Source organism: Micromesistius poutassou, assembly GCF_964030765.1.
Source record: "Micromesistius poutassou genome assembly, chromosome: 12".
Classification (NCBI taxonomy): Eukaryota; Metazoa; Chordata; class Actinopteri; order Gadiformes; family Gadidae; genus Micromesistius; species Micromesistius poutassou.
The window spans coordinates 17,402,650-17,417,610 of NC_140282.1; the positions used below are offsets into that span (position 1 = coordinate 17,402,650).

At 42.2% G+C, this 14,961-nt stretch overlaps 2 protein-coding genes across 2 annotated transcripts in view; both read left to right on the forward strand.

Annotated features, from left to right (window-relative positions):
- Positions 1-7,023, forward strand: part of csnk1g1 (casein kinase 1, gamma 1) — a gene marked incomplete at its 3' end in the record, with an annotated part of 28,109 nt that extends 21,086 nt beyond the window's left edge. The window contains exon 14 of the mRNA XM_084476658.1: positions 2,864-7,023. Coding sequence (XP_084332784.1) covers positions 2,864-2,918 — 55 coding nt within the window. The remainder of the gene's footprint in view (positions 1-2,863) is intronic.
- A 359-nt stretch (positions 7,024-7,382) lies between these two features.
- On the forward strand, positions 7,383-10,520 carry LOC311356347 (small ribosomal subunit protein eS17). The gene is made up of 5 exons (XM_084476115.1): positions 7,383-7,417; positions 7,965-8,116; positions 9,184-9,289; positions 10,078-10,143; positions 10,346-10,520. The coding sequence occupies exons 1-5, from the start codon at positions 7,415-7,417 to the stop codon at positions 10,421-10,423; spliced, it is 405 nt and encodes a 134-aa protein (XP_084332241.1). The 5' UTR covers positions 7,383-7,414; the 3' UTR covers positions 10,424-10,520.
- The last annotated feature ends 4,441 nt before the right edge of the window (positions 10,521-14,961 follow it).

A 14,961-nucleotide genomic window follows, 5' to 3' on the forward strand; every position in this document is an offset into this window, starting at 1 on the left:
ACATCGCTTTCTATGACAAGTTGCTCATTTTGTGACGATAGGATATATAAACACTGCTATAAACTATAAACCCTCATTTTGTCAGAAGAAGAAATCATACGTATCGATTTCTGTGATAAGTTGCTCATCTTGTGACGATATGATATAAACACTGCTATAACGCGGAGAGGGGGTGCGGACGCCCAGGAAGATCGGCAGGGAATTCCAAAGATACTATGTTACACAGGCTCTGTATTCTGCAGACCACTCTATAACTTGTTTTAAGTTTGTATATAAAAAAAAAAAAACTCGCACATGTGTTTGCTGCATGCTGCACAGCGGCGCAGGAGTTAGGGGTGCAGCGGTAGCTGCAGCACACCCTGGTGGCGAAGCTTTAAAACTGCGACGACAATAAAATGATAGCTTATAAATATCTCTGGTTGTTGTTTCGGTTCCAGGAAATTTTGTATGTCATGTTTGGGGTGTGGAATGAAGAGAGGGATAATTTTAGTAATTTTAAAAATTATTGAATTTATCTATCTGCCAATGTGTATTGGCCAATCAGATTTTGCCAATCAGATTTGTCTTGACGCAATTGCGATTTGTGACAAAAGCTTTTTAAGGTACTTCATCTGTTGATTGTCTTTAATGATCATCACAAAAGTAGGAAGTGATTAGCACACTCTGAGTAGCAAACTCAGATGTATAATATATATTTTTGAAAATCATGCTTGGAAAGGTATGTAAAATAAATGGTTGCATCGAGATAGATCGATAATTGTTTTAGAATCGAATCGTTGACCTCTGAATTGGAATCAAATCGTGAGGTGCCAAGACATTCCCACCCCGTTATAGTATAATGCAGTGTTCCCCACAGACCAGGTAGCAACGTGTGGCGCCCCCCTGCAGGGTTGGCAACCGGTTTGGTTTTTGGCCGGAGTGAGACTCTGTAGAATCTTATAATGCTTACATTATAACCGCGGGTGGAATTGTTGAGGGGGGGGGGGGGGGGGGGGAGTTGGGTTGCGGGCGGACGGGATTGTTGACGTGACATTTGTTGCGTGTGCGTGAGATGTTTATACTTAAAAATCGCGTTAAAATAAAACTACATTTAAAAAGCGGAATCAATTAGTGGCGCTTGTTGTTGAATCTGTGGCGCTGCGCCACACGTTGGTCTATGTATGAAACACTGACTAATGGTCCGAAAAGATCACATTCCTCTCGGACACCGCAGTCCACCGCTGGCCTGACAGAGCTCCACATGCCGTCACATGGTACCCTTACCCTTGTCACAAGAAGAACGCCACCTGCGTTCGCATCAGAATGGACATGGTGTTTTGGGGGAATGGCAAAAACATGGCTTTTTTTTTTTTTAAACAAGTCTGTGTTCTTCTTTCTAAACTTAACTCAGTATTGATATCGGAGTATTGATTATTTAATTGGAATTTCATGGATTTAATGTATTTTCATTTCACGTAAGAAACCCATAAACTCATTTGCATCTATTAGATTTTTTTTTCTTATTTGTTACCACTGCTTCATATAGGAGGTCTGAACATCACTAACAGGCTTTTGTGTGTCACAGTTTGTTTAGAAAAATGTAGCATAAATCATAGAAAGGGGCTTGGGCACCGTGCATTGCTCATTTTCTTTCTGGCCAATTTTTTTTCACCTTTTTGTGCCATCAGCAGTTTGCACCCCTGAAATGTGGTTATTAATATAATGTGGTGGATTTGAATATGAATGAAATGAGCAGGAGAATGTGCTCATGGAGGCTGATTTAGACAAGAGGAGATCTCTCAGGTTCTCATCTCATTATTCCCACCATTCCTTTCCTCTCTCTGTGTGTGTGGGTGGGTGGGTGGGTGGAATGAGGCCTGTCCCACCGTCTTGGTCTTGCTGTAATGTTAATCTATCTTTTCTCTCTTCACACTCTCTTCCGTAGCTGCGTGAAAATGCTCAACCTGTGGTGAGTCCCTCTCTGCTAGTGCACCTCAGACTCACGGGGCAGGGAGCGGACCGGCCGAAACTGGGCTCCAGGGACTGTAGTAGTACTGCTATGTTCTAACAGGATCCTCCTCTTAGAATAGATAATAGTCATTTTTGTATATATTTTTTCTTGGTTCTAATTTTAAACTGATTTAATTATAAAGATATGCTTTCTTTCTTTCTTTCTTTCTTTCTTTTTTTAAAGGGGGAGGGCTGTGTTGTGGGAAGTGTTGTGACCATAAAGGTCATAAACACTACAAAAGAAAATGATTGTAAAGGGCAGTTTGTTGCAGTGAGCATAGGGCCGTACGGGAGCATACATCAATGGACAGCAGCCTACTATGCATTGCATGTTGAGCCATTTTTATTTAAGGCCTAGCATGGCTCTGGACACATTAATAAACCATGTGGTCACGCAACAATAAATCAGTGCGCATCACCTTACATGTTCATGGCAGCGTGCCATGGTGCTTTGCTCTTTTATTAATAATCAAGCCTCCACTTAGCAAGTCCTTGTCCTATGTCTTGGTCTACAGGTGTCTGTTTCATTTTTTTCTTGTAACTGTGCCATTTGTGTGCACCATGGTAGCCACCTCCTCCTTTCCCCCCCCCCTCCATTCAGTGCCATGCCTGTCCTTGGAGGCTCAATAACGGCACAAACATGCAGCCCATTGCAAAATGTTCAGCAATGTATGCTCTCACACAAACGACTTGCCATGTTCCCGTCTTCATTGATATTTTGGGATTGTTTTTAAAATGTAACATACAATTTATTTTGTTGTAGTTTGCTAGTTATTCTAGCCATTGGTGAATGGCTAGAATAAGGGTGGTTGTGTGTTCGTGTTCTGTGTGTTTTTGTAATTGATTTACGTTTCCTCCCTCCCATCCCCTGCAGGTGCTGCTGCTTCTTCAAGCGGAAACGGAAGAAGAACACGCCGCGACATAAATGATGGTCTGCCAGCCTGAAGCACTCGGCGTGCCTGGCTCGTCCTTCACAAGTTCTTGAGATCCAAGTGAATGGAAAAGGGAGAGAGAGCTGAAATCGCATTTATTTCCCCAGGAGGGACCAATCAAAGTGTGTGTGTGTGTGTGTCCTTTTGATGGGAGGCATTGTTTTGGAGAGGGGTCGTTTGTGTGTTTGTGTCGTCAACTGGCCAGAATGGATTTTTTTTATTTGTATAGTGATTATCTGGAGGAAAAGAGAACTTCTTCTCTCTGAGATGCACTTTCCTAGTGTGTGTATAGCGTGGATTCCATCTCCTCTCCCAGTTGGCTCCTGTGAAATTGCAATGGATGGAGGTGTCTCTTTCTGCCGGGAACTCCCCTCCTCCTTCTCACTCTACCTGTTGCATTCTGTGATTTACACAGTCCTTTCTTGCACTCATGAAACAACGTTCATTTTGTGTTGCCCTTAGCTCCTAACTGCACCCAACCCAGCCATTGTTTTTTTTTTTGTTGTTGTTTGGCAGAACGTTACTTTTGTCATTCCTGGCACGGAACTGAATGTAATCGTAAAAAAAAAACACCAGTGGAACCCGTGAGTGTCACTAATGCCACGGTGTCCACCCCAGTGGTGGCGTACCGTGGATCCCTGTAGAACACTCCCATTGTGACACTCCTGAGGGGAAGGCAGAGAGCGGTACCTGGGCCCGGTGGCAGAGCGCTGTGCTCTCCGGTGAACCGGTCGGGACACACACACGGCTTGCTTTCAACACTCCTCCCAAAACCAAAAGAAAAAGTCTAGTCACTTAACAAAAACCGCTAGTTGTTTTTTTGAATATTTTCTTGAATTTTTTGCCTTGTTTTAGTCTTGTTTGCTTTGTGATTTATGATAAACTGGACACTGTAGGATGGATTAACAAATATAATTGTATTTATGCTAATGTATGTCTTGATTGCCACCTTTTTTCTAACCATTCTTAAACATACACATTAAATGTACAGACATAAAAGTGTAAAAAGAAGAGCATGGGAATATGAACAGTGTCCGATAGAGACGAAAAACCGACCAATCTAATGTCAGTGGAAAAAATAGATGGACATGGATAAGAGTGTGAGAGAAGCAATGTTTTTGATCCTCAACCGAACTGGACTTTGAACATGTCTATGCCAGTAGACGCTGAAGTGGGAAAGTTGCTTTGGGTGCAACAAGAGACATTGGTGTGATGTGCTTTCCATCACCACCTCTTTACACTACTGTCCAATGCCTTAAACACACAGACACACAGACACAGATGGAGAGAGAGAGAGAGTAGAGGGACAACATGACCGGCTGAGGGAGTACTCGCAGTTGGACCTGCAGTTTGAACCTCTTGTTTAAGAGCCACATGGTCACTATAGAAGTATAGAGCAGTCAGAGTGGCTCGCCAGTGACACAGTCAGGCAGGGCCAAGTGTAATGATGCCAAATGCAATGTTGTTTTAACCCAGAAACACTGTTGAACAGAGGATACTGGGCCATGTGTCCAGTGCAGCAATGTTAAATGGTTTGGACCACCGCCAGTCAAACGCTGGTAATTTTCCTTGATGTTAAAAAACCAACAAAAGGGGAAAGACCCCCAGGGGTCTTTAAAAGGGAGAGTCTTGACCACCTTGGAGGAATATGTGTTAGCCATTTTAATATTATAATTCTTACCGTTTTATCTTCAATGTAAAGTGTCATGGAAGGCTGCCTTGAAACACTATGTATAACAATGTCACCTTGCCTATCCTCTTGACACCTTCCCCCGAGTCCATTTGAACGTTTTTAATTGTATTTTCTTTTTTTACTTGTTAATGTGAACTTTCAGATGCACATTTTATTTTCCTTTTTCCAAATTAGCCATGTTTTTTTTTATGTAGGGGAAAGGGGGGGGGCGGGAGAACCATTAAACATGGCTGCACTACATTTATTAATAATGGCCACTTTCACTATAGAACCACCCCCTGTATGGGTTAATTATTTCGGTTGCCATATTTCTCTCCATACTCTTGCACCCATGCACATCAACCTACTGCGTGCAAGGTTCACAGCGAGCTGTCGCAGCCATTAGCGGCGCGCTCTCATCCTCGCACGTCTCGTGTGATCTCTCCGGATGGTGCAATCTGTCCCACTGAGTCAGTAGAATGGATCTCATTTTTGTAACGTGTATATTAACACTGTAAAGCTCTGGGTCTGGTGTTACTTGTTTCACTCCCCCTGGGGGGTGAGGTCTAAGTTATTGTGTTATTTGAAATTACTTGAATATCTTTTGGGAGTTTTTTTTTGTTTTGTTTTGTTTTGAATCAGAATGGTGAATCAAAAGAAAGCGTCGGGAGGGATTGGAGGAATATGCTATTTGAATGGCAGGTATTCGTTCCTTGGTGCCTCTTAACTGTTGGTGATGGGTGATGATGGCTACAGTCTCACCTTTAGGATCCTGTGTAAGAGGGGGTGAGTGAGTTGAATGAACCGTATATTGGCCCTTTTTCTTTTCTTTTTTTTTTGTTGCAGTGCTGGCTTTAGTTGCAAACCTGTAGTTGATTTAACTTAAGCTCAGTCTTGTCCCTTGTGAAAACAAAGTGGGCTGTTAGTCAAGTCAAATGTATGATGGTGGTCTCTGGATGGGCCAAACCCTTTTTTTTTTCTCATCACAGCAATGTGTCAAGCAAGCGAAGATAAAGGTCCTATACGTCATATTTAACGGTGACGTTTTCCCATTCAAAGCCCCTGTACACCAGACAGTTATTTTTTTGGTTTGTTTATCATATTCTTGTAAAGAGATCCAGACGATAGCCTTCAGCGTTACCTTGATCTCCCATAATGCCATGCGCGTTAAGACTACTAAGCCCATGCCTTTTTACCTGTGCCAGGAAAATATGAAGTTGAATGTTTTTTCTTTTATTATCACTGCATTCCACATTGTGTCCTATTTTTCTGTTTTAAAATGCATACAATAAAGTGATTTTAAATGTTCCCAACTGTGTAACATGCTAAAGGATTAAATAAGGTCAGAAGAAATTGCCTTTTTATCCAACGTTTTAGCTTGATACCCATTTCTTTACGTAACACCAAAGCAACTCTGCTTTAAGGGGTTCGGCTGTTGCTCTTTGCAACCAGGACCTCCCGACTTAAAAACCGTACATTGCCTATCGCTTAACTTGACTGGCTGCTATGGTAGGTATATTAGGCTACTATAATGATGTGTATTTACATTTTTCCTTGCAGCGTCATCCAGACTGACTACTCGGCATAGTTTGTATCTGCATGGCTTGTCTGGGGGACCTGCCTCTACAATGAACTTTATAATAAATAACTACGGCTATTGGTTAGATCCGCTAAGTGCACGGGCTTCCGGCCCTTTTATGTAAATTAACGTCACATCGTCTTCACGGCCCACACTGCACATCAGGTCCCGCGCATTTGATATTGTAGCTTACTCTAATTGAAGTTCGTCTTTCTGTGCTCGTCGTTTAAGCTTCCCTTTGGTTTTGCGCGACCCACATTCCCACGTTTGTCATGAGGGTGTTGTAGTCCAGAAGAGAGTGGTGCCATGGTGCCAGTGGCTTGGCGTCTCTTGTGGGCTTCTGTGCTCTGTTGCTGTAGGCCTACTGTAGAGCCGTCCTTGTTTTACTGTTTCTTTTTGGATGGAATGTTAAGGGAGATTACTACAATATTGTGATTTATTTGAAAATTTGTAACATTGTACAGAGTTCACTGTTGTAGTCTTAATTTCTGTGGAATTCCAGCATATAAATTGTGTTCTTCTTTGGCCCTCCTCCCTCGTCTTTAAAACTGTGGAAAACGGAATTGTACAGCATCTAGAGTTTATCCCAACCCTTGACAGATTTTTCCAATGCTACGATTTAAGAGAAATCTTCAAAGTGTAAATAAATAGTGTTCAAATATGAATGTCACCTCAAAAATGTGTCCGAATGCGTTCAAGGGCTTCTAGAGTGAAGAACCCAACTTTATTTGAATTATGGTATATTGTTTTTCATTTGCAGGAATGTTAAAACGGTTCTTATCAAAGATGCCTATTTTCTTCCTTTTTGGATTCTGTCAATAATGGACCTTATAAATAACTTTTTAGCCGCTTAAAATATGGGGGAACTCAAGTTTGCACCCTTTTTTATGTAAAATAAAAAAATATCTCCAGTTTTTTGGCTTTTCCTTCATTCGATTTATATTTGCGATTACGGTAAGATGTCTCTCTATAAGCTCATTTTTGTTATCGTTCGTCTGTTTCCATTAAAACCCATGTGTGCAAATGAAAACCAGTCGAAGACACATTGATATTTCGTAGCCTACAATGTCTATTGGAAAAAATACTTACATTATATTTGCGTTACGCACAGTAAACCGTGGCTGTATGGCATGCAGACACCCACCACTAGACGGCGCTGTTGTATTTGGTGACGTGCCGCATTTCCAGCTATAAACTTCCGGTAATAACTTCCCGTGTTCTCTTTCACCAGTCCGATTCAACATGGTGGGTATCGTTTCAATATCTCCACTTTACAATCCTTTTCAATCCTCGTCTTTCCTCGCTTAGACAAACGTGTACACTCAACGAACTGAACAAAAAACATTTTTACAATCAAAAATCGGCGTTAGTGATGTTCCTGTCCTTTAACAGCCTTGTGAAAACCTAACCTTTAGCTCCGTGGTGAGCCGTGGGAATGGGCCAGCCACCGATCGAGCAATGCGCTAGAGCGCTAGCGCTGCAGCTAGTGACCGCGGGGGCTCCGATTGTCCTTATATCGTTAAATACACTTTAACGGAACCTCCCGCAGGGTGATTCGATTTACCAAAAAAATTCAATTCAAGATTCAGTTCAAATGGTCTATATTCGTAATCGGTAGTTTTCTACACGTCGCTACAGTGTACCAAGGTGTAGCGCACCCAGACAGTCCAGTCTAGTGATAATAACCAAACGTTACAAACACGAATAACGCTTTTTCTTTTATTATTGTGGCCTTAATATTGCAATGTACCTGAAATGCATGTATTCACATCGGTGATGTCCTCCTCACTAGGGCCGAGTCAGGACCAAGACCGTCAAGAAGGCCGCCAGGGTCATCATTGAGAAGTACTACACCCGGCTGGGCAATGACTTCCACACCAACAAGAGGGTCTGCGAGGAGATCGCCATCATCCCTAGCAAGCCTCTACGCAACAAAATCGCTGGGTAAATTGGCAACCGTCTTCTTCGTTTTTAGTTTATTTTTCTCAGATGTGTGCCTGTCCTGTCGTTTGTCCTGTCAGTTGTGGACTGTCGATGTACTGACGGGGGGACAGGTCCTTTTAGACGGGGTAGGGTCCCTTACGGGGTCTTTTTTAAGTTTTGTATGGAAAATGGGATGCAATGGTTGAGTCTAATTTACTCAAGGTCCCCACATGCTCATGATAGTCAAGATTATTTGTATACTAACTCATTATATACAGGGTAGTCTTGGGTGGTAACGTGTTATGTTGTTCTATCACACTTCCTTCAGATTACTTTAATCTAGTTTGTTTTGCCTGCTTCCTTGTATTGTAACCTGTGTTGAAGTGGCTAGTCTTACTACGCATGCCAACTTGGTTGTGACTTCCTTGCAGGGTTTCAGAAGGTCCGTAAAGTCTAAACACCAATAATGTGAATCGAAGGCCTTAAATGTCTTGAATACGATTCTGATGGGCTCTAAAAATGTATTATTAACCAATAACCACTAGTGCAAACTGCGCAACCAGGTAAAAATGTAGCTTGAGCACAACCAGCTAGTCGTGTCGCCGGGCTAGTGTCTCCTTGTCAAAAAATAGCTACTTGGCTGCTTCTGTTAACGTTAATTTAGTCTACTGTGGGTAAATGCAACATCAACAAGATCTGGCTTGAGAACAGTGCAAGGAAACGCTCAAATTAGGAACTTCGGGTGTAAATGCCTTGAGTCACGTGGGATCAGATGGGTCAGTAAAACATAAAACCGCTGAAAAACACCTGCCATCACCCAATATTTTTCAGTGTTCACGCCGGGAGCATCAAAGTCTGGTCCCAGCACGACCCACATTGCCCGAACAATGACTCCTGCAACTCTGTAGTGGTTGTGAAGCTATCTGGTTCCTGATTGCGTGTATGTGGCAGGCACAAGCATATTAACCCAAATGTGGCTAAGCTTTTTTTTTCGAAGTCACTTTTTTGCCAGTATGGAGGTATAATGGGTCTTCAATTGCATGCATAATAGTCTAGTTCAAGCTCCAATGTGTCCATCTTTCCCCCAGCTTTGTGACCCATTTGATGAAGCGTATCCAGAGGGGCCCGGTCAGAGGAATCTCCATCAAGCTGCAGGAAGATGAGAGGGAAAGAAGGGACAACTACGTCCCAGAGGTCAGTACAGACTGCTGCCTTGGCTCTTGCTGCTTCCCCTTGGAGACATGTATTGGTACCAGTAATGTAGTCAGGTTTAAAGGACCTGATTGAACACATTGGGTACTGAGATTGTTTTTATGTATTAGCTTCCCTTAACTCTGGGTAGTAATATTATAATCTGTTCTAAGATTGTTTACAATACGTGCAAGGGATTACACGTTAATCACTTCACAATGTCATGTTTTGGCAGAAGAGTATTTTAACAAACGGCTTTTCAATTTGGAAGAAGAAAAATCTAAATGGCCATATGAATAATATGATGTAACATGGAAAGTAACTGTTTTATTACTGGAAAGTTGCACTCAATTTTTAGTTCTTTCGCTCTGTCCTAATGGCAGGCTTAATGTGTTAAACCAGCCTCTGATCCTTTTAAAGTTGTTGCTGAATACAATCCGGTAAAGATAATGATAATTAAAAAGAAAAGGGCTACTTGATAAGACAATGGAAGATTTTGGTATTTTAATGAATTGATTGAATTGATATAGCGGTTTTCTGGGCACTCAAAGACACTTTACAGTGAAGGGGGGACCTCACTAACCACCCCCCCTGATATTGTACGAACTAATAAGAATAACATACTGGTGTTTGGCCGATGCCTTCTATCCCATCGTTGTTTCAGTGTCTTTCTCCTGTCTTCAGAAAGGCAACCTTTGATGCATCAATGCTTCATTATTTGAGTTTAAGCAAAAGGTTCCTGATGCTGTATTTCATGTGCGTTGCCCGAGCTAACTGGTTGTGGTCCCTAGGTTTCCGCTCTGGACCAGGAGCTCATTGAGGTCGATCCTGACACCAAGGAGATGCTCAAGATGCTGGTGAGTCTCAAACATGTAGAGATAATGGTTTGGTGGTGCTCATGCTGGCTCTTAAGAATGTCCTTTCTTTCTCCAAAACCAACTAATGGACTGTATAAGCTTTGCTTGTTTGATAGGCTAAGCAACGCTGAATATTAAGACCATTCGTATGTGTGAGGCACCGTGATCTGCACGTAATTTAAATAAAACGTGTGTGTTTCAGGATTTCGGTGGTCTTTCCAATCTTCAAGTTACCCAGCCAACTGTTGGAATGAACTTCAAAACGCCACGAGGAGTCTAGAAAATGTACCATATTCCTTCAAATAAAGACAAATGAAAAAACTCTTTTTCTATTCTATTGTCTGCTCTTGCAATAAAGGACTGTTATAAATTGATAAGAACAATAGAACTTTGATTTATCAATTTGATCAAAAGAAGTCGACCTCCCATCAGAACGAGGTAGCCTCTTCCCAGGTGTTGTCTCACAACAGGAGTGTGGCTTTATTCCCAAGAAGCATGTCGATGCTGGTCATTTCTTGAACCCAGATTTACCCCAATTGGGCCATCTCATCAAATGTGCTCATTTGCATACAGACAAAATCAGATCGTTTGATAGTCACACTCCAATATTTTTTCCAAGGGTAAACATGTATACTTTGGGGGTCTGAGTTGGTGAAAACCTTTAAGGAACCTGATCAGCAGGCAGTCTTGACCTATGGACGGATTAAGAAATTAAGTGCCCCATGCAAAATAACTTAAGCATGCACACAAACCCACAAGAACTATATGCAAATTAACTATCCAGCATGCACGTACACACAAACGCACAATAACTATACAGCAAAATACAGAACTTTATACAGCATGCACACAGACACAAGCTGTAAAATAACGAGTATGCAAACACACACACTACAAACAATAGCCTCAATAGCCTTCACCATCTTTATTTCTTTCCTCATTCCCTTCAGTCTCATCTTCTTGGTCTTTATTTGTATGTATTGTGAATGGGTTGCAGCAGCAGACCTCACCCCCTTCACACTTGCAGTAGTCAGTGCAACTGAGACTTGCAGTGTTATTCATTCATTTATCCACCATGTAGTTTGTAGTTCAACTCCAGGTGGAAATGTCTGTTAGAGGAATTGTCATTCACAGTGGGAGAGTAAAGTGATCAAGTGGAGAGTACAATAGTAAGTGGACTAAACAGGTTAATGAAAAGTAAAAGCTAAATAATCATACCATAGCCTGATCAATAAAACAATAACTTGTATCGTAAAATCGTATCGATTAGAGACTGGACCACTGAATCTAGCAATGGACTAACGTGTCACTACTGCCTCCTTACCAGGCTCCTTAAAGGTTTTCACCAACTCGGTCCCCATCAGAAAAATAACTTTGAGCCTGGCTTTATCACACGATCGGATTGTGTGTATGCAAATTAGAGCATATTTTGAGATTTGAGCCTCATTTGCATATGTAAACATTAAAATACAAAAAACATGCAATACATTTTTTTTTTCCTCATCTTAACATAAGTAATTAACTGAGAAAGTTTCATGGTGATATCTATATATATATTTTTTTTTTTTTTTACCCTATTCACCTGTGGTGTCTTGGCTTTATTGGCTTATGCTAATTGCTCAAAGTGCAACTTTTAGCAACTAAGTTAAATTCCATCCACTAGGTCTATAGATGACATTTCTGCAATAAAACTTTAGGGTACTCAACATTTCTGGGTTTACTATTGGGCCTATGGGGATTACGACTAGACTAATCAGGGTTATCATGCCCCTGGGTAAGAATTGATACTATGTTTCTAACAAACTCCCAATATAGACAGTCAGCTATTTAATGCACTAATGGGCGCCACTCACATGGAATCTTTCATATTGACATTGCACTTCTCTCAACATAGCTTTTAGGTAGTGACCCTCTGAAATATTTAACCCCTAAAACGGACTTGATAGCTTGGTCCCTCTCAGCTAACCAATAGATGTACAGGTGCGGCCCACGCCCGGTACTCAGGTGTGGTCAATTAGGTCATTATCACACTGAGGCCTAGCCCTGCCCTTGTAGTGGCAGCTATGACCATTAGGGGGTGCAGGGGGGTCGGCTGATCACTGACCCGAGATCGGTGCGCACTTTTTCAGTTCTAGGCGAAAAACAATAATGCAGCCCCTCTACATGCATCGTACCATAAAGCGACAGACAACAGACAAGGGCCAATATACCATACACATAAGGCAAATAGTCTAGTGTAACACTAGGGTGCTCAAATTGGCAACAATATTAATGTGTGCATTCATATTTGAGAGCAGGTCAGGCTTTCACGTGTAAATGATAATGCTGTGAGCTTTACAAACGCAAATCAGGATAGGGGTATTTTGACTCACCACTGGCGGTAACACCTTTTTCTAGATAGGCATACTACTAAATAGATCAGGCTTAGTATAATTATATACAGACCCATGAATTGTAACTTGAATAGAGTTGCCTTATGTAAGTAAGTATAATGACTGGATTCCTTTAGCAATGGTTAATTATGTGGTTAAAAAAAAGACACACAAAACAAAAACAACGCTCTCCAATTAATTTTTGCTACTAACCAATGAGGGTCAGTAACTTATTTTACAATCAATACATGCATACATACACACAGCGGTTGACAGGCTTGGTGATCTCGCCTATCCAATGCCCTGGTTAATTTAGAAGATACCCAAGGTCTCTAGCTCACTCCCAAGTGTCCTTGACCCTTATGGTGCGTTCACATCGCTGGGGATTATGGGGAAATTTTTTTTTAGTTCTTACTGTTTTTTAACAGATTAAAAAAAAAACCTGCTGTGAATAACTTTTAGATTCCCGAACGGAACGGTCGCTGTCGGGAACATGCGTAAGCGCCATCACTGGCGAACCGTCTCGTTATCACCAGGACCATGAACGCGCCTTTAAGTCATCTACTAATTACATCACTTCCTGTAGGGACCGATTCATAGTATATTATCTACTAATTTTAGTCAACCCTAAAGCCTTGATTCATATAAAAGAGACCAGACGTCGCTCTCTCACTCCAAAGTCATTCTGTGCCCCCGCATCACTTATTGTACATCCATATCCAGGTTGATAATTTTAGAAGCATTTTAGACTTTTTATTCTTTACTTTATTGATTGCATTTAGGCTTAAAAACATTTAAAGTGACATTTATTTGCATGATCATCTTCTTGATAAACAAAATGCACACATACAATTAAGCTTCGGAATGGATTTTCGGGTGGAAGCAAAGCAAACATAATCAAGTAACACGCAAGCGTAGTGGCTTCACGTACAGCAGCGTCCATATGAATCACCATGGCAACGCGTCACGACCCCACTGTTGGTTTCGAACCGGCTCACGGACACATAAGTGGTAAAACCCACAGCTGGTTAGGCAACTCGCTTCCGGCGACTCACCTGGTTCCTGGCGAGCTCCGGTCCTCCTTTGACGTGTTGGGGGATAGCCCCAAGCGTTGGAGCAAACGGTAGCCCGTCCCGGTTGGTTTATAGTTTGACATATAACATAGACAAACACTTGACAAACATACACGACAAAGGGGCGGTCACGTCCCCCCTTTAAAAACAAGTGTGGGCACCATGCTGTCTGTTCAGCCCTCTTGGGTTCCCCAGGTGACCCGTATCAAGGCCAATCAAGGGAGCCACTCCCACAGTTACCATGACAACCAGTTACCCACCAGCTTAACATTACCCAACAGTAGGATCGTGACAAACGATGGAAAACATTGCCTTAACTAACATACAAAACCTCATATAAATTCATTGACGGAAGATTACAAGTTAAAATCCAAAATGCAATGAACGCATGTATCGCTAGAGATGTTATTAAAACCAATTTTAATGCTCCCGTTTGTCAATAAGGGGTTAAAATGTTCATATGGGTTGTTTTGGAAAAGCTGTACAAACAACCTATTCCGTAGTTTAGGTTGTAATGCAGGCCGGTACTGATTGTGTTTACAGCTGTTGAAAGCAAGTGCACTAGCTGGATGGGATGTGGACTTCTAGAGAGTGTACCATCTGCACATGACGTGTACTTCTGGAGAGTGTACTAGCTGGACATAACATGGACTTCTAGAGAGTGTACTAGCTGGACATAACATGGACTTCTAGAGAGTGTACCATCTGCACATGACGTGTACTTCTAGAGAGTGTACCATCTGCACATGACGTGTACTTCTAGAGAGTGTACTAGCTGGACATGACGGGAACTGGAGGGGCGTCATCATTGATATGACGTACGACGGTGTGGACGGCACCTTTGAGGGGCTGTCTTGGTGGATCAAGCGGTTTACATCCTTTCGCAGACAGTGGGTCATGTATCACTTTTCAATGTATCGTTGATCACATTCTTTTCGTCCAAATTCCCCAGCTTCTCGTCTCTCACCCGTGGTCAAGGTGTGTGTGTGCCATCACATCTCCCCTTAGGGGGGAAGATCCTGAAGGCTGAGAGGGAGAACCACAACCAACGCAAAATGGTTCAGCTAAGTCGTGTCAGCCTGACAATGTCTGGATGTAATCACTACTCATCTTGGTGGAGGACCATCGCAAGCATGAGGTCCGCCCCGAGGTTCTAGGCCCCCCCCCCCGGGGCAGCGATATGCAGGGCTTAGGCTGAGCAGATTCCGATGAACCCAAAGCCATAACTCGACCGCCGCCGTCCGTTCTCATCAAAAATGTGGCGGCCGCACACACCAGGTGAGAAAAATATAAAAGCACTTTCCTCGACGTGGCGGTTGAAAACGTGAAGATTCAGAATGATGTCTCATCTCCCCTGACTTCTTGGGCACCAG